This window comes from Arachis stenosperma, chromosome 7, assembly GCF_014773155.1.
Source record: "Arachis stenosperma cultivar V10309 chromosome 7, arast.V10309.gnm1.PFL2, whole genome shotgun sequence".
Taxonomy (NCBI): Eukaryota; Viridiplantae; Streptophyta; class Magnoliopsida; order Fabales; family Fabaceae; genus Arachis; species Arachis stenosperma.
Genome location: NC_080383.1, coordinates 26,053,978 through 26,081,756, shown reverse-complemented (window position 1 = coordinate 26,081,756; position 27,779 = coordinate 26,053,978). Strand labels below are relative to the sequence as shown.

The following is a 27,779-nucleotide window of genomic DNA, read 5'->3' as shown; positions in this document are numbered from 1 at the left end:
GTCAAGTCAGTACTTAAAAAGTGAGGCTATGTCCCACGGTGGGTGCCAAATGTTCTGGCAAGGATATTCTTCTCCGCTCTATATGTCAGACTCTGGATGTTGATGGCGAGAGATGACTTTGTTCGTCACTTGAAGTATCCACCTGGAACACAGACCCGAGCGTGGTACCTGCAAAAAGGACTCCGACGCTCAAGTTAGTAAAAATTTCTCTTAAAACTTGTGTGTATGCGTGTATGATCGAGTTGTTACTGTGTGACTTGTGTGTTTAGACTACTCATGTTGCTGTCGTTTTATAGGCTTTTAGGGCTTTGAACAGTTCAGGGACTTGTTGAGCGGATTTCGGCTTCAACTGAGATTCTTGGGGAGTATCGTTTACGTGATAAGTTCCTATTTATCTGCAACTTTGAATTGTTTGACGTGGCCAAAATATAAGTCGTTACTTCTGAGTTTATAGGGTACGATACAAAAGGTATTTTTTTTTTGTGAGGACGAGATAAGTAAAAAAGAATGAAGACCAATAATATTATTTTTAAAGGTATCTTGTATGCAGTGAAAATGAAATTCAGACAGTCCTTTATATTAGCTTTCATATTTTCAAACAAAACGCGGTTGGGTAAGAAACAGAGGGATAACCCTTTCATTGTTTCATTTCATACACAATTCATGGGCAACGGCTTCCTTTTCCCACTACTTTTTTTTCCTTTCCAAATTCGGTTGAAATGGAACAAAAGGAATGTGGAGGCATTCAATTGAGAACGCCGAAAGATCCCTTAAAATACTAAGCAGGTGGTAGTTGGTACACAACGAAATTAGTAAAATAACATACATTTCTCTCTTGGTCGCAGAAGTACGGCTAATACGAGGTGAAAATGCAGCCAATTCTTGCAAATGGAAAAAAATGATGATCATGATGCACGCTTTTTTAGTAAAAAATATATATTATTTGGACTAAATTCCTATTTTGGTCCCTAAGATTCACGCGATTACTCATTTTAGTCCTTGAAATTTAAAATTATCTATACTGGTCCTCCAGATTTAAGTTTGGGCACCAATATGGTCCCTCGACTCTTTCCGGTGAGGATTAGACAAATGGAGTGCTGAGATGACACCCTTCTTATCACGTTGGATGCTGTAATGGCTAGTTGATGTGGCAAGGGTTGTATTTGTATCTAACTTAGTCCTCCTTTGTTAAAACTTTGTCATTATAACTCATATAAATAATAAGATAATTAGGGTTTTAGGGACTAAATTGGATACAAATACAACTCTTGTCACGTCAACTAGTCGTTGCAGCATCTAGCGTGGTAGAGAGGTGTCATTTTAGCACTTCGTTTGCCTTATCATCGCTGAAAATATTCGAGGGACTACATTGGTGCCCGAACTTGAATCTGAAGGACCAATATAGGTAATTTTAAATTTCGAGGACCAAAATAAGTAATCGCGTGAATTTCAGGGACCAAAATGAGGATTTAGTCATATTATTTGTGTATCATGTTCGAAGAAACTTTGAGTTCTACAGGAAGAAGATAGAAGTTTCAGTGTTAAGAAAGAGAACGTAGAGATAAAATGGTTGAGAAATAAAACTGATTTCTCATTTTCTAAATAATGACAAATCACAATATGTATGTGGGAAGTTCTCTGGTGACCAAGGTAGTAGTGGCCAAGGTTGACCAAAGATTGACCCACAAATGAGAGGTTGACATGTGGAATGGTTGATTATAATGAGAATTATTTTAAAAATATGTTTTTGTGAATTACATTAAAATAAGGAGCCATAATTTTCACAAATTTTTAAAAAAAATTTTGTGGGCCTTCGACAATGTAGACAAAAAAGGGAAAAGCTAAATTATAAGAAAAAAAAAAAATATAAATATACCGAAAAATGTCGAAAAATTTCAGGTATTTATATTTTTCTTATTTTTTTCCTTATAATTTAGTTTTTCCCAGTTTTTGTCTACATTGTCGAAGGCCCACAAATTTTTTTTTGAAAATTTGTGAAAATTATGGCTCCTTATTTTAATGTAATTCACAAAAACATATTTTTAAAATGATTCTCATTATAATCAACCATTTCACATGTCAACCTCTTATTTGTGGGTCAATCTTTGGTCATCTTTGGCCACTACTACCTCGGTCACCAGAGAACTCCCCTGTATATAATGCACTAAGCTTCCTATATGTACTGTCTAATGACTCTAATCAACCTAGCATAATAGCGGATTTTACAACCAACTCTAACGGCAAGTTTTCTATTTTCAGTGCTTACAACAAACTCTAACAAACTCTTAGCTACTGGATCAGTTTGGCAAACAAACTTCTCTCTGCTGAGCTCATCATTAACCTACACCCAGAAAGTGGTTTAAAGTTTTCATACATGGTACTCGTATTTAGTGAACAAAATTGTCATCTATTTAGAGAAAAATGATTTTGGAAAAATATTAGACCTTATAAGAAATTGGAGTTCTTAATTACTTATATACGACTAAGATAAACAAATTAATTCTGTTATAATTTCTAAGGAAGCATAGAGTTGACATTTTGTGATCACTAATGATGAATCTCAGTAACTAAGAGAATAGAGGTTGAATTTTGTCCTCTTTTTATTTTGTTTTCAAATTGAGAATCTTTTAAATCACTTTGAGTAGAAAAATAGGAGACACTTTGATTTTGTCTCTCGTTGAAGGAGGAGCCAAAACAGAATAACATGCAAGGTATAGTTCGTGAAGTATAGTTAGATAGAATATTCAGGAAATAATTTTGTTTTGTCTCCTAAAATGCAGAACCAGAAATAGAGAAAAGAAAGAGAGATGACACAGTTATATATCCTAGTTCAGTTATTTACTACAATATAGCCTACATCCAGTTTCCATCACAACAATGACAGAATTTCACTACCTTTGAACAAGATTAAAAACACTAATTTTCTCTAGGATTCTACTAAATACTATTTGGGACAAATCCAATTTTTAACCCAAACCAGATTTGACTAGAAACTCATCCTAACTTTCAACAGCAAAGTGCTCACTCAACTTACAAAGGAATTTTTTCAGGATCATGATAACAAAATAGAAAAATTTACAAAGGATTTCTGAAATAAACATAAGTTTTTCTTTAAGTCTAACTTTCTTGTCTTTTTTCACTCAATGACTTTTTCATACAATCTTTACTGTTATGCATTTTACTATTGAAAACAAAAAAAGACTAAACTAAGAAAATAAGATATTCAATAAGAACCATGAATGAGAAGAATGGTAATAGTTCTGTAAGTTATGGGAATCCAAACGGTTTGCTCTTACTCTTTGCTTCAATCTTTGGTTGTTCACCCCTTTAATAGAAGAGTGAAACTTCCAAAACTTAAAATTTGTTTCAGCACGTTGGACTTCTTCCAAAAATCAATAATAGCAACGACATCATAAAAGAGAGAATAAAAGTAGTGATGGAATCATATATTTTTTTAATTTAGTTAAATTAGTCTTTTTAAATCATTTTAGTGTAATTAGTCTTGGTCTTTTAATTTTTCTTGTTAGTGGTTGCCACCAAAAAATCTCGTTAGTGGTCTTGAGGATTAATGTTTCCGTATTTTTCCCACTACTTTTTTCCTTTCCAAATTCTAGGCAATCAATTGATGAGAACGCGATTAAAATACTAAGCGAGGTGGTAGTTGGTACACAGAATGAAAGAAATAATATTTCTCTCTTGGGTCGCAAAAGTACAGCTAATACGAGGTAAAAAAGCAGCAGATTCTTCCAAATGAAAAAAAAAAAAATAATGATAATAGAATTTAATATTGATAGATTATTTTATAGGCGTATCTAATTTAGGAAGTAATATTAGAGAATTATCAAAATTTTTATTGTCGGTTATCTTTTAGTAATTAATGCTTAAAATTATTAAATAAAATATATTATTGGATTATTAAATTAAATAAATATATTAAAAAAATTAAATTAATAATTAAATAATGAATAAAATCAATAAATTTTAATTATTTCTAACATTTTTTTTGTATAAATAATTATTTTTTATATTAATTATTTGGATAATAGTTAAAAAACGACGTAATTAAATGCCTAGCTATCTAAAACATTTTAATTTTACGATGGTAGTGGATGAAAAATAAATCCATGGTAATGGTAATGCATGCTGCTGCTTCAGTGCTTCTTCGAAACTTGGTCTGAATTAGGGGTGTTCGCGGTGCGGTTTGAATCGGTTTTGAGTCAAAAATTCATCCGATCCGAACACTAATTATACTTGCGGTGCGGTTTGGATTGGATAATGTTTTTTAAAAAATCCGATCCGATCCGATCCAATTTCAAGCGGTTTGGATTGAATTGGATTTGCGGTTTTGTAAATTAAAAAAATTAACTACATATAACAAGTCTTAACATCAAATTTTAAATAACTAACAATAACATAACAAGTCTCAACAATATCTTAAAAAGCCAACGATAACATAATATAGAAATAAAATTATAGGTTAATTAAAATAAATAATAAATAATATTTTAAACATAAACTATTTATTAAATAATAATAATACATGAATAATATAAAAATATATAATAAATTAAACATGTTATAAGTATAATTATAAATATAATAATAAAATAATAATATTTGCAAGAAGATGGCCAAATGGGAACAGACCATGGGTTAAAGCGCATTTGGTATTGGTCGCGATTACAGTCACCTATGTCGCCACCTTCTTTCTTGATAAAGAAAAAGAGGAGGAACCGGATGTATTACGCCTGGTATCCTATGCTGCATTTGCTGTGACGTCTTTAAGTCTAGCAATACAGACTCAAGTCGAATTTTTCGGGGAAATCGTATACTTTTTTGTTGGACTTCTACTTATAGGACTCATGAAGATAAACTGGTGGTTGGCTATCTTCCCTGGAGCATGCTTCAGTTATCTACTCATTATTCTTTCTTCATTTCTACATGAACTATCAGAAAAACGCATCCCCACTCATACGAATTCATCAGCTTCACCAACCTATAGCGAAACTTCTTATGTTGAGAATACCTCTTCTATCGACTACTTCGGCACTCCAATGAGTCTACGACAATTCAGTAATACCGATACCGAAACTTCTTTTGTTGATGATACCTCTTCTATCGGCTCTGGCACTGCAATGAATCCACAACAATCCAATAATACCGATACCGGTACTGTTCCTCATTTAGCGCCTCCACCAGTTCGAAGTGATGTTCTCTTAGACGGGTTCAGGCGTGCTCTACGGACGCTTAATGGGTTGGATAGGGAACTTGCATGGGAGTTAAAGCGCCCCTTGGGAGATTACCTTACAGATAGAAGTGAAGAGGTTCCAGCGGTACTGGGGAACGACTCCAACTTCCTAGTGGATAGGATTTCGTCACAGGTACTTGATGAGCTGAATCGCTTGATGATGAATTCGACCCAGTTTGACGATGACTTGAGGAATTTGGTGGTGGATGAATACAGCAGAAGCCGGAAACGGTTCTTGGAGATATGCCAGGTGGAATTACAGTTGAATGTGCATAAAAAGAACACGGTGAAGAAGTGGATTAAAGTTTCCAACATAACATTAAGGATACTATTTCCTAATGAACGGAGACTCTGCGATCGAGTGTTTGGCTCTACGTCTGACATCTGGGGTGAGTGTTTCATGCAGGTTTGCTTGGAATGGGCACGAGATTTACTGAACTTCGCGGATCAGGTTGCAAAGAATGGACTTAAATATCAGAAACGTGACTATTTGCCCCAGCTTTTCCAAGTGTTGAGAGCACAATGTGATCTAATTATTCCATCTTTTGAGTTACTGTTTTCTAATACTGAAATCAGGGGTGCACTCTGGACTGAAGCAATCAAAGTTAAAGAAAGACTGTGTAGAGCAATTAAGGATTACTTTTTCATGGGGTTGGAGGATTTGGCTCACGCAGATGGAAGAAAAGAGGTAGTCTATTGTAGTGTTATAATTCATGACAGTACTGTCCAGGTAATGGAACGCCTCAGTGATGCCTTCAAAGAAAGAGACACCCTTGGATTAATCATCCAAGATTACCCCATAGTTCCTGTAAAGGAGGGAATGACTTTGCTTGCTAGTCACATTTCTTGGATGATCGATCTGCTGGAAGCCAATTTGGAAACCTTCACAGAAAACAGCGAGAATGCTTCCCTGGGCTGTGTTTACTTGATCAATAATTTTAGTTACATAGAAAGGAAAGTCCATGATACTCAATTGGACACCATTTTGGGGCATAGTTGGCTCGAAGAACAAAGTGTCAAATTCCATGGGTACCTCGAGAAATATCGAAGAAACTCATGGGATACGGTGTTTGGCTACTTGAAGTTGGATAGCGAGATCGTGACGGAAGAGTCAATGAAAGAGAAGATCCAATTGTTCAACGAGCACTTTGGCAAAATGTTTTATCATCATCGTAGATGGTCAGTTCATGATACAGTTAGGGGAAAAGTGAGAAAATCGGTGAGCACGGTCTTTGTTCCAGAATATGGAAATTTCATTGAGAGGTTCCGCGAGATTCTTGGGGATCATGCTGATGAGTACATCAAGTATTCAACATCGGAAATTGAAGATTGCTTCACGGTGTACCTATTTTCTGGAAGTGGATATAGTTCGGATGATAATCGTGATGACGATGAATAAGTTGCCAAAAGAGAAAGGTAAGGGCTACGCAAGCTCCTGACTTATCTGTTTTTTATCTTTCCAATCCAATGAATGTAGTGACCGATCTGCAAATGAACCTAATCTTTCGAGAAATAGAAAGTGATTTAGCGAACAAAATCGTCATCTATTTGGAGAACAATGATTTTGGAAAAATAATTGACTTATTAAGGCATTGGGGTTCTTACTTTTATACCACTAAGCAATTCAAATTAATTCTCTTCATATAAGTTTTAAGAAAGCATAGAGTTGACGCTTTATGATCACTAATGCTTACTATTACTGATTATATATAATAATCAAACTATGTGATGAGTTTGGAAAACTCCAAATTAATATTTGTGATGAGCAAACATTATTAAAATATTTAATTGCAAAATTATTAATTGATTTTTATTTAACATATCTTAATTAATAATTTTGTAATGCAGGATTGTTACTGGACCGAAAAGAAAAAAAAAATATATCAAGCTTAATTGTATCAAAAATATTCAGCCTTAGTATTAAGACATTGTGATAATGTTGGCTGAAATCATATTTGGGCTAGAAATTGTTACTTAAGCCCAATTGGTTAAATCAATTCAGCATTGATTCAAAAATATTTAATGATGTATGGCTGAATTGATCATTATAATGTTGGGCCAAATTTAAATGTGCAAGCCCAAATTTATTGTTGGTAAATGACCAACTTGCTTGGACCGAAATCAAAAGGAGATGGGGCACACAATATTGCTTTATCCTTTTAACAAATAAAACCCATTTCTTTAATTATGCTGCACACTCCCAACGGACTCTACTCATACCATGTGATGGAATTCAAATCTCTTTGAAGTGGAGTTAATAAATGCATGGGAACTATGAGAGAGAAAGTGTGATTGACATGATGGTAATCATCAATGCTACACGCTACTCAATCAAAGGGAAGTAAAAGCAACCCATTTTAATTAATTTATTCAAACACACTTTATTGTTTTTCTTCATCCTCTCTCTTCTCTCTCATCCCTTTCTCTCTTCTCTTCGGTCATGTCACAGCAACCATGGAAGCTACACTAAACTACCAAAAAGAAAAAGAAGAAGCTGCATGCTTTAAGGCCATCAAGTTAATGATGGCAAGAAAAAGAAAACCAAAAGTATGTAGTGGCTGAGATTGTCACCAAATATGGTTAGATTTGGTGAGGTAATCTCGAGCTCTTCATGCTCAAAAAAGGAAGATAAAGATTCGGCCAGCAAGGGAGATTCTTGAAGCATGGCTTGTCTTTGATTCTGCTCAACCACCACAGGAAGTAGCTAGAGTGGCGAAGTGATGGTTGAGGCAGAGATTGAAGCAGATGAAGTCATCATCATCATGAAGCATCAGGGGCCAGAAATCCATCTTGGAGAGTAAGCCAAGGATGGAGAGCTCGGATTGATGAAGAGTGATGATCAAGAAAGAACCAGAGGTAATTGCATGTTGGGTTTTGCATGGTTATCTCTTCTCTCTCTATGTGGCCGAACCGGTTCTGTTTCTTGAAGGAGGAAGAAGTTGGTTTGGGTGTTGGCTTCAAGTGTGGAGGCTTCCCTCTTCTTTAAAAAGAGAGAACAGCCACTGTTTGGAGCAAGGAGACAGTGTGAGAGTGCAAGGCACAGGGTTCTCAGAGCTACCTGAGCTAACATATGTTCTTCTCCTTCAAAGTATTCTGTTTAATTTTGTCATGTCTTGAGTCTCATGGAAAAAGACAAACAGTGATGTTTGTATGAAAAAAGCCATAGAGCGGAAAAAGGCAGAGAGTGCAAAATTAAAAGAAAAAGCCATAGATGTCTTAGAGTTCCTTTGTTCATCTATGTTGTGTTTCATGATTCTGTGGGAATCCCCTTGTAAGTTGGGTTAGCACTTTACAATTTGTAATCTGGATGATTATAGTAAAATTCCATAATTGTTGTGATGGAGACTGGATGTAGGCTGCACTGCACTTAGCAGCTGAACCATGATATATCTGGGTGTAATCTTCTCTCTCTTCCTACTTCAATTCTGTTTTTACTGTTCAGATGAAAAATAAAAAATGTCTCATGTCAAGTGACGAGACAAAATGAAAATGTCTCGTGGCTAGGGACGAGCTAAAAACAGAAAAGTTTCCTCTAAGTCTAGCAAGTGTTAGCAAGCGAAAAAGGGGCTAAGATTCAACCCCCCCTTCTCTTAGCCACTGAAACCATCAATTGGTATCAGAGCTTGGTCTCAAAGAGATCAAGCTTTGCAGCTTGGAGTAAAGATCCTCATGGCGGAAAACAGTGGCACAAATGTGGTGTCCTATAATCTGACCGAAAGACAATCAAGCAACAGACCTCCTCTTTTCAATGGGAAATATTATACCTATTGGAAGGAGAGGATGAAGATATTTGTACAAGCAGTAGATTACAGACTTTGGAAGATTATCCTGGAAGGACCTCAATTTCCAACTACCACAAATGCTGAAGGAGTGGTCACCCTCAAACCAGAAGCAAGATGGACCGAGGAAGATAGGAAGAAGGTAGAGTTAAATGCCAAGGCAGTAAACCTGCTCAACTGTGCTATCAGCTTTGAGGAGTACCGACGGGTATCACGATGTACAACGGCAAAGGAAATCTGGGACAAGCTACAAATCACTCATGAAGGAACCACCATTGTAAAGAAGACTCAGACAGACATGTTGAACAGAGAATATGAAATGTTTACAATGAAGGAAGGAGAGTCCATTGATGAACTGTTCGAACGGTTCAACACTATCATTGTTGGCTTAGATGTTCTGGGAATTTCACATTCAGAATCTGTGCTAGTGAGAAGAGTGTTGAGATGTCTTACAAAAGAGTGGGAAACAAAAGCTTTAATTATTTCTGAGAGTAGTAGCTTAGATTCCATGACACTTGATGATTTGAGAGGAAATCTTCTTGCTTTTGAAAACTCCTATTTGAAAAAAGATTCAAAAAGGAAAGGAATTGCCTTTTCTTCTGTGACTAACCCTCTGGATGATGAATCCAGTGATAACTCTTCTGAAAATGAGTTTGTGTTGTTTGCAAAAAAATTCAGGAAAATGATAAAACTCAAAGGCAAAGGCAGCAATTCAAGGAGGATGAAGAAAGATCTTAGCAAAGTAATCTGTTACAATTGCAAGAAAATGGGGGCATTTTAAATCTGATTGTCCCAAGTTAAAGAAAGAGGAAAAGCCGAAAAAAGGAAAGAAGAAGGGACTGATGGCTTCATGGGAAGATTTGGAAAATGACTCAGATGATGATGATGAAGAATCTGAAACTAAGTCACAGCCTTGTCTCATGGCAAATGAGGTAGATCAGGTATTCTTTCAAAACCCTGACACTGAAGACCTTCATCTTATAATAGATCACCTCTCTGAAAAAATAAGATGTTTTCTAATTGAGAATCAAGATCTTGAACAACAAAATTTCATTATTAAAGCTGAAAATGATTTTCTCAAAGAAAAACTAAGAGAGGCCGAAACTGCTTGTGATCTTGTGGAAGAGAATAAGCAGTTAAAAGCCCAAGTTAGAAGCTGTGAAAGTGACCATTCTATCCTTGCATATGTGAATTGTTTTAAGCAAAATGAAGAGTTGCTCAAAGAGGTTAAAAGACTTAAGGAAGACTTAGCCAAGTTCACCCAAAGTTCTGAAAATTTGAATCAAATCTTGGCTAGTCAAAAACCTCTTTATGATAAAGCTGGGTTGGGATTTTATAAATCTGAAAAATCACATTTTGAAAATATTGCTTCATCTTCAAATAATACAAAGTATCAAGACCCAACTTACTTTAACAAAACAGCAACTCCAAGATTTTGTAGGCTATGCAATCGAAGTGGACACTTTCCTATTCAATGTTTCATTGGTGAAATAATGATTGGTGATAAAGTTTGTAAAGTTATTTTTGATTACAATGATTTGGGACATAAGAGATGGTTTAACGTGAAAGGATCCAAGAAAATTTGGATACCTAAGGTCACTTGAGCTTATTTTGTAGGTATGCCTAGCATCCAAGAAGAAAGAAAATATGTGGTACATGGATAGCGGCTGCTCTAGGCATATGACCGAAAAGACAACCTTCTTCATAAAGCTTGATGAATATGATGGAGGACTTGTCACTTTCGGTGATGATGCAAAAGGAAAAATAGTGGCTGTTGGAAAAGTGGGTAAAAATCTCTCATCTTGTATAAATGATGTCCTTCTTGTACATGGCTTGAAACATAACTTACTTAGTGTTAGTCAATTGTGTGATTTGGGTTTTGAAGTTATTTTTAAGAAGCTTGTTTGCTTAGTTGTTTGTGAGAAAACTGGGGATGTTCTATTTGAAGCTAAAAGATGCAATAATGTGTATGGATTAACTCTTGAGGATTTAAAGGAACAAAATGTAACATGCTTTGCCTCTCTTGAATCTGAAAAATGGCTTTGGCATAGAAAGTTGGGTCATGCTAGCATGTACCAAATTTCTAAACTAGTCAAAAAGAATTTGGTTAGAGGAATTCCAAACATCAAGTTTGATAAGGATCTTACTTGTGATGCTTGCCAATTGGGCAAACAAGTAAAATCCTCTTTTAAATTAAAAGATGGAATCTCAACCAAAAGGCCATTGGAGATGTTACATATTGATCTTTTTGGTCCTACTAGAACTCAAAATTTGGGAGGTAAATATTATGGTCTTGTGGTGGTTGATGATTACTCTAGATTTGGTTGGGTACTTTTTCTTGCTCATAAGAATGATGCATTTTATGCCTTCTCTACCCTTTGCAAAAAAATTCAAAATGAAAAGAATTTGAAAATTGCCCATTTGAGAAGTGATCACGGAAGAGAATTTGAAAATCAAGACTTTGAAAGATTCTGTGATGACTTTGGGATTTCTCATAATTTTTCATGCCCTAGAACCCCCCAACAAAATGGGGTGGTTGAAAGAAGGAATCAAAGCCTTCAAAAAATGACTAGGGCCATGCTATGTGAGAATGAAATTCCTAAATTTTTATGGGCTGAAGCTGTGAACACAGCATGTTATATTTTGAATAGAACAATCATTAGAAAATGGTTAAAGAAAATTCCTTATGAGCTATGGAAATGAACCCCTCCAAATCTTAAGTACTTTCATGTTTTTGGATGCAAATGCTTTGTACTTAACAATAAGGAAAACCTTGGAAAATTTGATCCAAAATCCTATGAAGGAATGTTTGTTGGATATTCCACTACAAGCAAGGCCTATAGAATTTATCTCAAAGAGTATAGAACCATAGAGGAATCCATACATGTTACCTTTTGTGATTCTAACTTAATTCCCAGTATTGTAAAGGATAATGATTCAGATTGTGAAGAGGATGGAACAAGTAAAGAAAATCCCAAATCTGTGCAAAATGAAGAATCTGTCAGCCCGGTTTTATCTCGTCAGATCGAAGGAGAAACTTCCATTTTGTCTCCTGAGCAGACACGAGAAACTGAAATAGTGAGACCACCAGAAGATCATCAAAGCTCAACACCTGTCCGAAAGCCTAGAGAATGGAAGTCCATGAGGGGTTATCCTTATGACTTCATCATTGGTGATCCCTCTCAAGGTGTAACCACAAGATCCTCCACCAAAAGGCAAACCGAACCTAGCAACTTTGCTCTCTTGTCACAATGGAGCCTAACAATGTCAAACAAGCTCTTGAAGATCCATCATGGGTCAAGGCCATGCAAGAGGAGCTTGCTCAATTTGACAAGAATAAGGTTTGGACTTTAGTACCTCATCCGGATGGTAAGAAGGTAACGGGTACTAAGTGGGTATTCAAAAATAAACTTGGTGAGGATGGACAAGTTGTTCGTAACAAGGCTAGATTAGTGGCCCAATGTTACGATCAAGAAGAGGGAATAGATTTTGATGAGTCTTTTGCCCCGGTAGCTAGAATGGAAGCAATTAGGTTGCTTCTTGCCTATGCTGCCCATAAAGGTTTCAAAATGTTTCAAATGGATGTTAAATGTGCTTTCCTTAATGGCTTTATTGATAGAGAAGTGTATGTGGCCCAACCCCCCGGTTTTGAACATAAAGATTTTCCAAATCATGTTTTCAAACTTTCAAAGGCTCTTTATGGCCTTAGGCAAGCTCCAAGAGCTTGGTATGAAAGGCTTAGTGTCTTTCTATTGGAAAATCAATTTCAAAGGGGTACCACGGACACAACTTTATTTATTAAAGCATCTAATGATGATATTCTTCTAGTTCAAGTTTATGTGGATAACATTGTGTTTGGATCGGCCAATGAGTCCTTGTATGAAGAGTTTGGAAAACTCATGACTAGTGAGTTTGAGATGAGTTTAATGGGAGAGCTTACTTTCTTTCTTGGCCTCCAAATTAAACAAACTCCTAGTGGTACTTTTATTCACCAAAGAAAGTATGCAAAAGAAATTATCAAAAAATTTGGCCTAGAAAATTCTAAACCGATGGGAACACCAATGCATCCAAACAATAAACTTGAAAAAGATGATGATGGCAAAGATGTGGATGAAACACGGTATAGGGGAATGATTGATTCACTAATGTATCTTACATCCTCTAGACCGAATATTGTTCAAAGTGTGGGTGTATATTCAAGATTTCAATCTCACCCAAAAGAATCACATCTTTCGGCTGTTAAGCGTATCATTAGATATATTAAGGGAACATGTGATTATGATTTATGGTATCCAAAATCTGATGATTTTTGTGCAGTAGGGTTTTGTGATGCAGATTATGCGGGAGATAGAGTGGATAGAAGGAGCACCTCCGGCATGTGTTGCTTCCTTGGAAGCTCACTCAACATGTGGTCAAGCAAGAAACAAGCCACAGTGGCTCTATCCACAGCTGAAGCTGAATATATATCCGCATCTACTTGTTGTTCACAATTAATTTGGTTAAAAACTCAATTGGAAGATTACAAATTAAAGATCAATAGTATACCCTTATTTTGTGATAACATGAGTGCAATAAATATTTCAAAAAATCCTGTTTTGCACTCAAGAACAAAGCACATTGAAATTAAATATCATTTCATTAGAGAACATGTGCAAAAGGGAACTATTGATATTCAATTTGTAAAATCCGAAGATCAACTTGCGGATATTTTCACTAAGCCCTTATGTGAAGACAGATTCTGCACCTTAAGAAACAGTTTGGGAATGATATAATTAAGTTCTGTTGAAAATTTGTGATCTTTTTGATTCTGTTTGGTTTTGTCTCGTAGGAAAGCAGGAGACAAATTTCAGGATGTGTTGAACGGGCCATGATACAGGGGGAGACTGAACTGAAGTTAATTATTTTGGGCCCCACCAAATCTCTTTGACATCACTCTGACCCGTTCCTCATTTTTTTGGAAGTTGTCAAATCAAATCTTTATCCTTTCCTCATCCCTTGATTCTAGGAACTATTTTCACTTGTCTTGAATTAGTATGGACTGCATTGTTTTTTTCTCATTTTTTTTGCAGGGTCGCTCCTTAATGAAAAAAAAGGAGGCTGAATTGAAACTGTTATGTTGCACTATTTTGCAAACCTATTTTGCTCTATTTTATGCTCTGATCTGGCTCTGTTTTGAGCACTTTGTGTTAGTGGATGAATTTCGAGTTGAACTTTGATTGTTATTTGCTCAAATGCATGTGTGCTTACTGGACTATTGTGTTTTGGTGAACAACAAATATTATGCCTCTTGTATGTTGTTTTCATTTATTTTGCAGTGACCCTTGATGCCAAAAGGGGGAGAAATGGTGCTGAAAATTGAAATTAAAAAATAGGGATGAAATTCTCTGTTGAGAATTCATGATCACTCCTGTTAAAAAGGATTGATGCTTGATTGATGAATCTGCTTTAATTGTGATCTATTTTGATCATATTTTGATTATGATGCATCTGTTTGGTGATTTTGCTGCCATTATTTGATCTGTATCTTGGTAAAATGTGTTTACTAAGTTGATGATATATTTTTCTTACCTTGATAAAATGATTTAAGTTTGGCAGCTCCTTTAGGCTTGTAATGGTGAAAGTTGCTGTGTTTGAAAGATTGTATCTTACTTGAAAAATATTTTTCATAACAAAACTGCTCTGATTTACTGGAAAATATTTTTTGAACAGCAACAGATTTTGATAGATTATGTTGTGTATATTGAGCAGAAAATCAGTTTATGATATCAAATGAGTTTTGATTATCAATTTAAAACTGCTCATAAATCAAGCATTTAGCATCATATAACATGCTAAATAACATTGTTCTTAAAGCTTGATTAAAATGTTACAGGTTAATGCTTCCCTTGGTAAAATAGCATATATTAAGGGGGAGCCATGTGACATTTAGAAAGGGGGAGAAATTCAAAATTCAAAGGGAGTATTCTTTACTCAATCTTTAAATTTCTTTCCATTTCAATTTTAATAATGTTTGTCATCAAGGGGGAGATTGATGAGTTTGGAAAACTCCAAATTAATATTTGTGATGAGCAAACATTATTAAAATATTTAATTGCAAAATTATTAATTGATTTTTATTTAACATATGTTAATTAATAATTTTGTGATGCAGGATTGTTACTAGACCAAAAAGAAAAGAAAAATATATCAAGCTCAGTTGTATCAAAAATATTCATCCTTGGTATTAAGACATTGTGATCATGTTGGCTGAAATCATATTTGGGCTAGAAATTGTTACTTAAGCCCAATTGGTTAAATCAATTCAGCATTGATTCAAAAATATTCAATGATGTATGGCTGAATTGATCATTATAATGTTGGGCCAAATTTAAATGTGCAAGCCCAAATTTATTGTTGGTAAATGACCAACTTGCTTGGACCGAAATCAAAAGGAGATGAGGCACACAATATTACTTTATCCTTTTAACAAATAAAACCCATTTCTTTAATTATGCTGCACACTCCCAACGGAATCCACTCATACCATGTGATGAAATTCAAATCTCTTTGAAGTGGAGTTAATAAATACATGGAAACTATGAGAGAGAAAGTGTGATTGACATGATGGTGATCATCAATGCTACACGCTACTCAATCAAAGGGAAGTAAAAGCAACCCATTTTAATTAATTTATTCAAACACACTTTATTGCTTTTCTTCATCCTCTCTCTTCTCTCTCATCCATTTCTCTCTTCTTTTCGGTCATGTCACAGCAACCATGGAAGCTACACTAAGCTACCAAAAAGAAAAAGAAGAAGCTGCATGCTTTAATGCCATCAAGTTAATGATGGCAAGAAAAAGAAAACCAAAAGTATGTAGTGGCTGAGATTGTCACCAAATATGGTTAGATTTGGTGAGGTAATCTCGAGCTCTTCATGCTCAGAAAAGGAAGATAAAGATTCGGCCAGCAAGGGAGATTCTTGAAGCATGGCTTGTCTTTGATTCTGCTCAACCACCACAGGAAGTAGCTAGAGTGGCGAAGTGATGGTTGAGGCAGAGATTGAAGCAGATGAAGTCATCATCATCATGAAGCATCAAGGGCCAGAAATCCATCTTGGAGAGCAAGCCAAGGATGGAGAGCTCGGATTGATGAAGAGTGATGATCAAGAAAGAACTAGAGGTAATTGCATGTTGGGTTTTGCATGGTTATCTCTTCTCTCTCTATGTGGCCGAACCGGTTCTGTTTCTTGAAGGAGGAAGAAGTTGGTTTGGGTGTTGGCTTCAAGTGTGGAGGCTTCCATCTTCTTTAAAAAGAGAGAACAGCCACTGTTTGGAGCAAGGAGACAGTGTGAGAGTGCAAGGCACAGGGTTCTCAGAGCTACCTGAGCTAACATATGTTCTTCTCCTTCAAAGTATTCTGTTTAATTTTGTCATGTCTTGAGTCTCATGGAAAAAGACAAACAGTGATGTTTGTATGAAAAAAGCCATAGAGCGGAAAAAGGCAGAGAGTGCAAAATTAAAAGAAAAAGCCATAGATGTCTTAGAGTTCCTTTGTTCATCTATGTTGTGTTTCATGATTTTGTGGGAATCCCCTTGTAAGTTGGGTTAGCACTTTACAATTTGTAATCTGGATGATTATAGTGAAATTCCATCATTGTTGTGATGGAGACTGGATGTAGGCTGCACTGCACTTAGCAGCTGAACCAGGATATATCTGGGTGTAATCTTCTCTCTCTTCCTACTTCAATTATGTTTTTACTGTTCAGATGAAAAATAAAAAATGTCTCGTGTCAAGTGGCGAGACAAAATAAAAATGTCTCGTGGCTAGGGACGAGCTAAAAACAGAAAAGTTTCCTCTAAGTCCAGCAAGTATTAGCAAGCGAAAAAGGGGCTAAGATTCAACCCCCCTTCTCTTAGCCACTGAAACCATCACTATCTTACCTTTTTTTTTCAAAAATCGTTTCATGTCACATGTTTCTCCTTTTTGTCCACTTTGTTTATCTGCTCTCAATGAGATTTACTGATTCACCCTTTATATTATCACGTTTGCAGGGGATTTTTGTTTGGTTGATAGTTGCATGATTGCTATTGTTTTTGTAGTGGTATGCTTCCAATATGTTTGTTGGGAGGCTAGGATACTGCAGGTAGCTTCTCATTCTAAAATCTGTAACAATAAAGTTAGCTAGGTACTTGGCCATTTTAGTTATTTTAAATAAATTTGAGATATAATTATTCTTTAGCTATAAGCTTGGGAATAAGTATTATTTTGGATTTTTTTTTGGAAGTTTAGTTTCAAGTGTGGTGATTTAGTTTTCCTTTTTCTCTCCTATAGATGATTTGGTGGATGTTAAGCGGTTCCAACAACATCTTTTTTATTGGTTCTATAAATTGAGCATGATTTTGAATTTTGAGATGTATCATTTTATAATGTAGCTTACAAAATTTTAGAGCTATATTTATCTACTTTTATATTTTATATACTAATTTATTTGGTCTCGTTTTTGGTTATAAAAAATTTTTGTAAGGCTTTTCTATTTTTCTTTATATTGATAAGAAGTATTTTGTTTTGTTTATTTTTTTGAGAGTTGGAAGTATATATTGTTTGATTACGTGTATATATCAAAATCAGTTACTAAAAATTAACCACTAAAATAGAATACATATTGTTCTTGCCAAGGTTGCGAGAACCAAACCGGTCAATAAACCGGTGAGGTCATTGGTTTAATGGTTCACTGGTTCGACCGGAGTTCAACCGGGGTTCAACCGGTTTAATTAAATATTAAATAAAATTATTAAAAAACTTAAAATAATCTTAAGTATATAAATTCAATAATTTCTAACTTAATAAAATTTAATATTTCACATAATAAATTATCCATTACTTAATATTAGAAGTTCACAAACAACTTCAAACATCAAAGTTTATAACTAAACAAAAAATAAAACGTACATAATAACAAATTCATAATGTTCTACATTCAAAAGATACAATTACTAGCAAGTTTTCAACTAATCAAAGGTGCAACTCATCAAAAATTATAATTATCATTAAGTGTTCCAACATCTCCATCATAAACAGGTAATCCAAAGCCACCATCATCAGAAGTACCACCAAAAGAAGTTGTATTTGAAGAATCAGCAACATTAGGGAAATCCACATCAAGTTCCACATCTCCTCCATCTAATAAAATAAAATAGAAAACCAAGAAAAAATTAAAGTTAGAACTTTACATCAGATATTGAGAGGAAATGAAACAAGTTTTGCTATTTCAATAACCTGTAGGATATGAAGGCATAGCATTATCCGTATAAATTAAATTTTCAATGCCTTCGATGTCTCCATTAGTAAATTCAGGATCATCTTCCTCCGGCATTACCCAAAAATCTACTGTGTCAATGCTTTGAATGTCAATTGGATCATAATTCTTCTTCTTGCGATGCATTCTAGATTGAAGGCGTAGATTATAAGTGACATAAACAATGTCACTTAGCCTTTGATGCTCTAATCGGTTCCTCCTCTTTGATGGATTTGTTCAAAGAGGCTCTAGTTCCTCTCGCAGCCGGATGATGAAGATGTTTGATGAAGAAGACGAATTGCCATTTTTTGCAAGTTAGGAGCACTCCCACCGTGTAGCCTCCACCATTTACCTACCAGAATATGAAATTCAACCATGAATTCTCAATCAATATTTAAAAAACATTCAAAGTAAATTGAACATAGAAATATAAATACTTACCAGGTTCAAGTCTCTTAATTGCTTTGAATGCACTCTCCCTTCCAAAACTTCCTTTTCGATCTCGATACAACTGTATCTCTTGCATTGCGGCAACCGAGTCATCGCAAAGAGTTTCAATATCAAATAAATCAAGCAAAGACCTCAAGATATTTGCCTTCTCAACAAACCCCTCACTATAGAAGTAATTTGGATTCAAAAAGTATGCTGCTGCATGGAGGTCACGCTTCAAATGCTTATCCCAACGCATTTTCAAGATACTTGTATAAGGTGTGTATGCAGATTTCCTATTTCTAAACATTGTCTTGATATTAATTTTGGCTCTTTGCATGCCCGCATACACGATACCCAGAGAAGGTTTCTCATCAGCATCAACAAGCCTCAATAACTTAATTAGAGGACCAACAAGCATAACAGTAGTAAAACAATCCTCCCAAAACTTACTATCCAAGATAATTGAACTAACCATCTTCCCATTGACACTTTTGGATAATTTATGAGAAGTGAAATATTTGTCAATCACCAATGCTTGCAAGTCTTGTTTATGATCATATATACTTTTCAAAGTAATGAAAACAGTAGCAAAACGTGTTACTCCTGGTTGAACAATTTCTTTCCAATCTTTTCTTTTTCTAAGCCATGACAAGAAAATCATATGATTGTAAACAAAGACAGTCACTTTTGAAGCACGAGAGGCAAGGTCAGCTATGTGAGGAAGACTTGCTATGTCTTTCAAGATAAGATTGATGCAATGAGCAGCACAAGGAGACCAAAAAATGTTTGGATACTTTTCATGAATGAGTTTTCCAGCAGATACATAATTCGCAGCATTATCAGTAACCACATGCACAATGTTACTAGACCCAACCCACTCAATAACCTCAGCAAACAATTTAAACAAGGTATCGGCAGTTTTTATCATATCAGAAGCATCAACAGACTTAACAAATGACATACCAGCAGGACAATAAACTAGAAAATTAATTAACGTACGCTGCCTTTGATCAGTCCAGCCATCTGCCATCAGTGTACAACCAGTCCTTTTCCACGAGCTCCTATAACCTTCAACAAGCAACTGACATTCCTTCTTAAGATCGGCCAGCAAATGAACTCTCATTTCGTCATACGACGGTCCCTTGAAACCAGATCCAATTGCAGCAACGCCGTCCAAGGCAGGTTGAAAGTAAGGCGATTGAATTGCATTGAATGGAATCCGTGCATCAATGATCCATCTTGCAAGCCCCAACTTAACCTTGTGTTTAACTTGTTCACTGGCCAAGACACTTTTCAAAGCTGGTTGAAAGCCTGGCGTAGTCCTTTCCTTAAAATAACTTCCAATTGGAGTAGCAGCAATCGCTCTTCTCTTTTCTTTGTCTCCCATTGTTGCAGGAGCCAGAGGTTGTACAGGATTAGGCGCTTCACCCTCTTCTTCCGCTTCTCTTTCACTTTCCACATCATAACAATCAGATGTAAATTTTCTTTTTTCTGCCTTATTTTTTTGTTTTCCTCCAAAAGCCTTTTGAATTGAAGCTCAACATCTTCAGTTACTTTGTTACAAACTTTAATTTGTCCAGGAATTTTTGCAAGATGGTATTTCATTCTATATATCCCCCCTCCATTGTAAGTATTCAAGCAGAAAATACATGTATATTGAGCCTTGTTATTTTTGTCATACTTCACTGTAAAATACTGCCAAGCTGGATCAGATTTACTTCTAGATGAACCAGTTTGAGAATTTTGAGCAGCATTATCTTGTGGCTGTGAGTTACTTTGTGATTGTTCCATCTATAACAATCAAAAAATCAAAGACAAGAAATCAACTTCAAAAAACCATAAAAATAATGAAGCAGCAAACAGAACAGGCAGCATAGAGAATCAAAAACTATTTCCAGCAAGCAGAACAGGCAGCATAGAGAATCAAAAACTATTTTCATCAAACAGAACAGGCAGCGAATTCATACAATATACAGTATAAAAAAAAATCATGTGGAGAACTTAAGGTAACATAATGTATCATTCTATTGTAACCGTATATATAATGAAGCAGTGCACGTATCCATTTTTTCCATCATAGTTAGCTTATCTACCATAAAAACAATGAGAAGAGACATCATCATATCTTATCCATTAATAATGCAATTCCTTCAACTCCGGACAGACAGAGTGGACCACATCTCAGTTTTCTTATTTACATCCCCTTCTCTTTTTGTTTTGGATTTGGGCATGAATAGAAAGAAAACTCCAAACCGTGACAATTCCCAATCACAATGTCAAGTTATCAGCACAAAATGTTGACAAAAACAAATCAACAAAGAAAAATTCAACACTTGACCAAAGCAGATTTTTTTAGTATGGTCTTCAAAGCTTTTTATACAAATATCAGAGGTGATATCAGGTAGCAAAACAGGACAGGCAGCATAGATCAAATTCATGCAACTTGACAGTCACAGAAATCAACTAATTCAGGTAAAATAAAAATTTAAAACTATCTCCATTCAGAAGCAACAAAAGGCAGAAGCAAACAGAATGGTAGAGCATAGAGCAAACAGAAGCATAGAGCATATTCATGAACCAGCAAACAGAAGCAGCAAATAGAACAGAACAGGCGAGCTAGAAGGAAGCATGTTCAAAATCAAGAAGACAAGAAAATCAACACTTACCGGCGAATGAGAGGCAGGCTCGGCGAGCTCGTCGAGGTTCGGCGACGAGGAGGCGGGCTCAACGCGGTGGTGGTTGCGGCTGCTGAGGAGCGCTACTGGGTGGCGAATGAGGAGCGCTGCTGGAATCTGGAGCTTGGTGGGCGGTGGCAATGGTGGCCTTGGTGGATGAGGGGGGAAGAAAGGGGAGGAGGCTGGGAGCTTGGGTGAATGGTGGGTGGCTGATTGATCACTAATTAGGGTTAGGTGGGTTAACGAAACGCGTACGCCAGTTTTGTTTTTTTTTTTTTTAAAAAATAGCCAAAATGACGTCGTTTGGCTTCTGAAATTCCAAACCACTGAACCGTCAAAAAACCAGACGGTTCTTTCGGTTCGTCGGTTAACCGTCGGTTCGACCGGTTTTTCTACCGGTTCTTTGCCACTCGAATTTTGGGGTTACCCGGACCGGCTAGGTAACCGGTTCCCGGTTTTTCCAGTTGAACCGGCCGGTCCGGTCCGATTTTCAGAACCATGGTTCTTGCTGAGTTTGGCCGGTGTATAATTCGTCCGTCGATAAATGTCTTCAAACTTTTCGTCGGGATGAGTTATACGTCGGCAAGGAGAGAACAACGGGGTAGATACTTGCAAAATACACTGCGACACTCAAGTCATTAAGTGTTTAAAAGATATAAGAATAATTTTATGAATATAGAATGTAAGACATGAAATAGAAGTTATCATGTATTGTGTTATAATAATTCTATGAATAGAATATATCTATCTAGAAGAGAAGTGATAAGGGACAACAGAATTTGTGATGTTTAGCCATCAATTAGTCATTATTAATATTTTCAATGGTGTGAGATGATATCCGTATATGATTAATCATTTTTTTTAATAGTTAAGTGCGTGCCAAATTTCAACAAAAATGCTGATCTACTAGACGTTCTCATCTATAGAATGTATGGTATATCACTAGACCAAATTCAATATATAGCTACACTTAATTTGTGACCCTTATTCAAAGGATCTCTCTTCATCATCATCATTAATATAACGACATTTATATTTATAATTTTTTAACCGTCACTGTGGTATCTCTCCCAGAGTCTCACTCCTTTTTCTTTATTGTACTTTTTCAAAATCCTATTCACAAACCCATTCACGCTACAGTCATGGAGATGAGAAGAGAAGAGATGAAAAAGTAGCAACCAGTCGCCGTTCGAGTTCACCGTCGTGGTTCGAGTCCGCCGTTCACTGTTCGCGCATCGCGGTTCGATTTCGTCGTTCGCCGTTCACCTTGGTTCGCGTTCGTTGTTCCCTGTTCTCCCATCGCGGTTTCAGTTTGCCGTTCGCCGTTCACCGTCACAGTTCGAGTTCATTGTTCCCTGTTCGCCCATCGCGGTTCGAGTTTGCCGTTCGCCGTTCATCACCGTTGCGGTTCGAGTTCGCCGTCTCCGTCTCCCACACTGTCCTTTCTCTCGCCCTCTTTTTGTCAGTGCAAACCCTAATCCCGTCTTTTCGATAACCATTTCGTCTCGTTCAACCACAATATTCAACATGTTCGAAGAAATGCTTCAACCAAATTTGTTTGACTTTGTTTCTTTGCATTCTATTTTGCTACAATTTGTCATAATGATTGTATTCTCATGTTTTTTCTGTGAATTTCATAGTCTACATCAGATAATGGAAGAGTCTAAAGTGAAAATTCAACCGCACATAATTTCATTTTACACCTTATTGTTGATGCAAGAAGTATTTGGTTATAGTTGCTTGTGAAGATTAATATCTTACATCAGTAAATTCTAGACAACAGGGAAGCTATGGTCTTCTTTATTTACTGAGCCTCTAATAATGCACATATGCTGAGACAAATGTATGAATAAATATTCTTCTGTTTGTTTTAAATGGATCTTGTATTCTTATATTTTCTTGTATTTTCGTGTTATTTCTTTCCGTGGAATTATGGCTAGTGTTATTTACAATTAACTAACTGTTTATGATCTCTTTTCTTTTCTTTTTTTAGGTTAAGAACTTACTGTGTGACTGAGCCTTATATAGGTTGTCACACCCTCATTGTTTAATCTTCTTTTCACTGATGCGAATTTTAGATGAGAGCTTGCACTTCTCTTCTTTCTTTTTTTTTTCTTTTGACTTTATGTTTTTATGTTTTTTGCAAGATGAAGACAGACTTAAATGGATTGAAGGGTAAAGAAATTACTCTTATTACTCTTAAATCAGTTTGGATTTGCATAAAGTCACGGATACTGTTTCTTTCTTTGTTTTTCTTTTGGACAATATATGATAATACCCTTGACCTTATTCTAGTTCTTGCTTTAAGGACAAGTAGAATTTGATTCATGAACTTAGTGGCTGTTGTGCCATATTCTCACTGATTTTTTGTATCTAATTTTTCTAAAACTTAATTTCTGTGATATCTACTTTTGATGGATTGTCTCTTTATTTAATGTAGACATTTGTCAGCCAAAGCAAAGAAATAAAAAAAAAAAGAAAGTAACTTAATTATGCTGTAAGAAATTAAGTTTTAGGCTTGTAGAGCATGATGACAATAAAACAGTTTTGTGGTACATATCTCAGACTAGTTTCTAAGCTTTAGTACATATATAGGATTTTACTTTTATGAGGTACAAAAATCATTTTTGGTGTTATTTTGCAAAGCAGGAAAGAAACAGTAACCTCAAGGCTGAGGAGCCACTTCTTCAATGCAGAGAGGTAAAATTGACTATTATAACTCACTGAGCTTTGAATTGCTTCTTTAATATATTTATATCAGCAATTTACATCTGATTGGTTATATGGCTAAAGAGTTATACTCTTTCAACTGATGCCTTCTATAAAATAGTGGTTAGTCTCTTTATGATTAAATTTAGGGATTGGAAGCAATAGTGAATTGTCCTTTTATAGTTAAATTTTGTGGTTAGTTTATTATATTATTTTGCTATTGTATTACTTTGCTGTTGCCAGCTAATAGCAGGACATGATTATTTATCCACTAGCTAGTAAAATAGTCAATTTCAAACCATAAGTTTCAATAATTTCAAAACAGAAAAAATCTTAGCTATATATGTAAACTGAAATAAAATAATAAGGACCGGGTGCACTAGAAAATTACATGTATATATCTTGGAATGTTGATAATTATTATAAAATAAATTAAACTTTTCCTTTTTAATTGAACTTTTTGGACTATTGTTTTTAATTTGTTCTTCATCTAGTTAACTAGTATAGAACTTAATTAACCTTCAGCCTCTTTCTTAATAATAATAATATATTCATTGGCCTGAATCTTTTTAACAGTATTGATGACTTTTATAGGTTTGCTTCCGTGTCTTTTTCTTCTTTTTTTTTTTAAATAAGAAAATCAAGACTGTTTATTGTTTGGTCCCTGACAAAGGATCTTAAATCTTAAGGTTAGTACCTCACATTGCTTATTTCTTGTTCATTGAATTGGTATACTTTACTAATTATAGTATCTATTTTTATTTGAAATAATCAATGTACAATAGCTCTAAAGTCAGCACATTTAAATCAATAAATAATGGTTACCTCAAATTATAATTACTGTGAAATCTGTTCCAATTCTTCTATTTTAGTTTTAGATGTTAATTATTGAGATGAATATATGGTTAAGAACTGCATTTGCTTATGGGCAGACCGGCAGTGGCAAGACATTCACCATGAATGGTTCGAAAAATGACCCAAGAATAATTCCTTAGGCTGTCAAAAGATATATTTGCAAAATTGAGATGGTAGCTTCTGCTAAAAGTCTTGTTTAGAGTTTGTGTTTGTAGTTGTTCATGTTGTTATTTTGATGTTTAGTTTGGTTCGACCAATTTATTTTTAGATGTCTGATTGTGAGCTTCTGATTCGAGTGTCCTACATGGAGATCTATAATGAAGAAATTAATGACCTAGTTGTTGAAAATCAGAAATTGCAACTTGCTTTGTTTCTTTCTTTGCTGAATAATTAATTGGTAAGACATACATGATGCACTTTTATTTTTAAAGACTATTCAGTTTGAGACACATTAGCACTTGACATCAATATACTTGGTCTTCATCCTTTCTTACAGCCAATTATGGTAGTGTGAATGTCTTGGGCCCTTGGCTGTTAATTCTAGAATGAATGGAGCATGAAAGATCCTCTAATTCTACAATTTAAAATGAATGTCTACAATTTAAAATGTGCATCACTAGATTGTATAGCCAATGGAGTGTTATCACCTTAATACAATTTAGAAAAGTGAAATTTTAGATTAGGGATCATTGATTAATGCATATATTTGTGCCATGTTTTCTCCGGGCTGGCTTACAGGGAATGGGCAGACAAGGCAAAAATAAACTTTTAACTCTAGGGATCATTGGTTAATGCATATATAATTGGTTAATGTATTTGATTGTTCGAGCTTTTTGCAAAGTTTTCTTGCGAGAAGTACCACCAGCACATTACCCACTATATCTAAAACCAATTTTTTATGATTTATTTTTTATATAAACCTTTTATTAATTGGGTGTATAAGGGCGATTCATTTTCTTCAATTTTAACTAATCATTTTTTATCTAGGGTGGAATTTTGTTATGTTATTAGGAACATTCAATTTTTTGGCTGAGTCTCAGCAAAAAGTGAGTGCATCATATGTTGTGGTCATTGGTCTTGGAGGGGTTGGCAATCATGCTGCATCTATACAGACTTCTATTTTTTTTTGAATATCTAAAGTTGAAAATCACCAAAGCCTATGCCAATAAAATTCCATCTCTCTGCTGTTCTGATTTAATTCTTTGGATTGCTTGCTTCTATTTTCTTTATTTTAAGTGTGAATCTATATATGATTGTTATTCTTTGTTTTAAGTAATATGATTTTCTCATATTTCTTGTATGTTCTTACAAGTATGAAGAGAAGAAGGCTAATAAAGAAGTATTAAAGTCCTAAAAAATCTCTCAAAGATGCTAAAAATGCTATATTAGTATCATCCCCTAATGCCTCAATTTTCAATTTCATCCGATTCATAAAGTGTCATCCCCTAATATTGTTTTCTCTTTTTTTATATATATTATTACAGGTATTAAAAGAAGGCTTGTACAATTCGAAGAGGAAAAAAAATGAACATGTTGAACCAAATGTTGTATTTGCTAGAGAAACTGTTAATCTCTCAAATGATGAAAATGGTAATTAATTTTATTGTCTTAATTGATATTTAAACTTTAATATCTTTTTTCTTAATTTATTTATTCACTAATAAAAAATGTTAGCTCAATGTTAGTCCACTAAATTAGTGAAGTGAACCAGTGATACCTAACTTACAAGTAGCTGGATAGCTGACTTTACTTTTTTCTAATTTATTTCCTCCTTTTTTTTTTTATGTTGAATCCTTTAAAAAACACAGGTAAAAGGAATAGATAATCAGATACTATTATGTCCTAAATCAATATTATACTATTGTCCAAATTGGGGTACCTGTAATACCCAGGAAGGGAGGGATATGATTTGTATGATTTGGAACTCACTGCTGTGAAGGACAACACTGAGTTGCGAAAACTGTTGATTGAGACATTAAGCAAGTCCATTATTGTGATTGAGGTCAGATGAGGAAGAAAGTTGAAAGAGTGAAGGAAGATGAAGAAGAAAAAGGTCAAAGTAACAATTGTTAGGTTTACATGTTTAGATTAAGTTGGAATTTTTCGAATTTACATATGGATTATGATTATGTAATTAAAATTTGTAGAATTAAACTTTTGAAATACATTGTTGTTATTTTTGTAAAATTTGTGGGATTAAATTTGGATTTGTTGAAATACAATGTTATTTCTGGAGAATTCAACTTTTGATAATAGAAATCTTGATAATAGAAATCTTTGGTATTGAAGAGATTATGACAGTTTAAAACAGTCACTATATACAGGAAAAACTGTCATAGGAATAAGTAACTTAGTAACGGTTTTAAATTGGAAAATAGTAACTAAAAATATCGTGACGGAAATAGTCACTAAATATGTATAAAAAGGGTCATAAAAACTAGTACTTTAGTGACGGTTTCAAATCGTCGCTAAATATTGTGACGGTTTAAAATAGTCGTAAAATATAAGAAAAAATTGTCACAGGATTTAGTAATTTAACGACAGTTTTAAAACGTCACGAAATACAGTATAAAAAACACCCTTACAAGTGTTACAAATTAGTGACGGTTTTATACTTTAAAAATTGTCACAAATAATTTAGCGACACTCCTTATTAACGGTGGTCCAAAACCGTCACTATGTCAGTTGGCGACGCTCAAATCTGTGACGCTTTTTTTAATCGTCGCAAAACCATTTAGTGACAGTTAAAACCGTCACCAAGCATTAAAAAAAACGTCGCCAAAATGCTGTTTTGTTGTAGTGTATA

At 34.9% G+C, this 27,779-nt stretch overlaps 2 protein-coding genes and 1 long non-coding RNA gene across 6 annotated transcripts; 2 read left to right on the top strand and 1 right to left on the bottom strand.

The window, feature by feature from the left end:
- The first annotated feature begins 102 nt into the window (after positions 1–102).
- LOC130939601 (exocyst complex component EXO70B1-like) lies at positions 103–7,181 on the top strand. Its single transcript, XM_057867693.1, has 3 exons — positions 103–193; positions 4,687–6,664; positions 7,097–7,181. The coding sequence occupies exons 1-2, from the start codon at positions 103–105 to the stop codon at positions 6,645–6,647; spliced, it is 2,052 nt and encodes a 683-aa protein (XP_057723676.1). The 3' UTR covers positions 6,648–6,664; positions 7,097–7,181.
- An 11,369-nt stretch (positions 7,182–18,550) lies between these two features.
- LOC130939600 (uncharacterized) lies at positions 18,551–21,909 on the bottom strand. Its single transcript, XM_057867692.1, has 5 exons — positions 21,837–21,909; positions 21,401–21,618; positions 20,416–20,525; positions 18,744–20,185; positions 18,551–18,654 (listed from the first exon to the last, which is right to left on the bottom strand). The coding sequence occupies exons 1-5, from the start codon at positions 21,907–21,909 to the stop codon at positions 18,551–18,553; spliced, it is 1,947 nt and encodes a 648-aa protein (XP_057723675.1).
- Positions 21,910–22,454: 545 nt separating this feature from the next.
- LOC130941446 (uncharacterized) lies at positions 22,455–27,164 on the top strand. 4 transcript variants are annotated; one of them, XR_009070644.1, is made up of 5 exons: positions 22,455–22,870; positions 23,403–23,584; positions 24,059–24,109; positions 25,051–26,563; positions 26,782–27,164. It is a non-coding gene; the product is annotated as an uncharacterized LOC130941446 (long non-coding RNA). The 4 variants fall into 4 exon arrangements; XR_009070642.1 differs by having other exon boundaries at positions 22,455–23,437; positions 23,563–23,584; XR_009070643.1 differs by having other exon boundaries at positions 22,455–23,584; positions 25,051–25,146; positions 25,242–26,563.
- Positions 27,165–27,779: the final 615 nt, after the last annotated feature.

Coding starts and splice junctions, on each gene's coding strand:
- LOC130939601 (XM_057867693.1), top strand. CDS start 103: ATGGCGAGAGATGACTTTGTTCGTCACTTGAAGTATCCACCTGGAACA. Junction 194..4,686: donor AAAAGGACTCCGACGCTCAA/GTTAGTAAAAAT, acceptor TCGCGATTACAG/TCACCTATGTCGCCACCTTC.
- LOC130939600 (XM_057867692.1), bottom strand. CDS start 21,909: ATGGTTCTGAAAATCGGACCGGACCGGCCGGTTCAACTGGAAAAACCG. Junction 21,619..21,836: donor CGGTTACCTAGCCGGTCCGG/GTAACCCCAAAA, acceptor GTGATCAATCAG/CCACCCACCATTCACCCAAG. Junction 20,186..20,415: donor TGGCAGTATTTTACAGTGAA/GTATGACAAAAA, acceptor TGATGTGGAAAG/TGAAAGAGAAGCGGAAGAAG.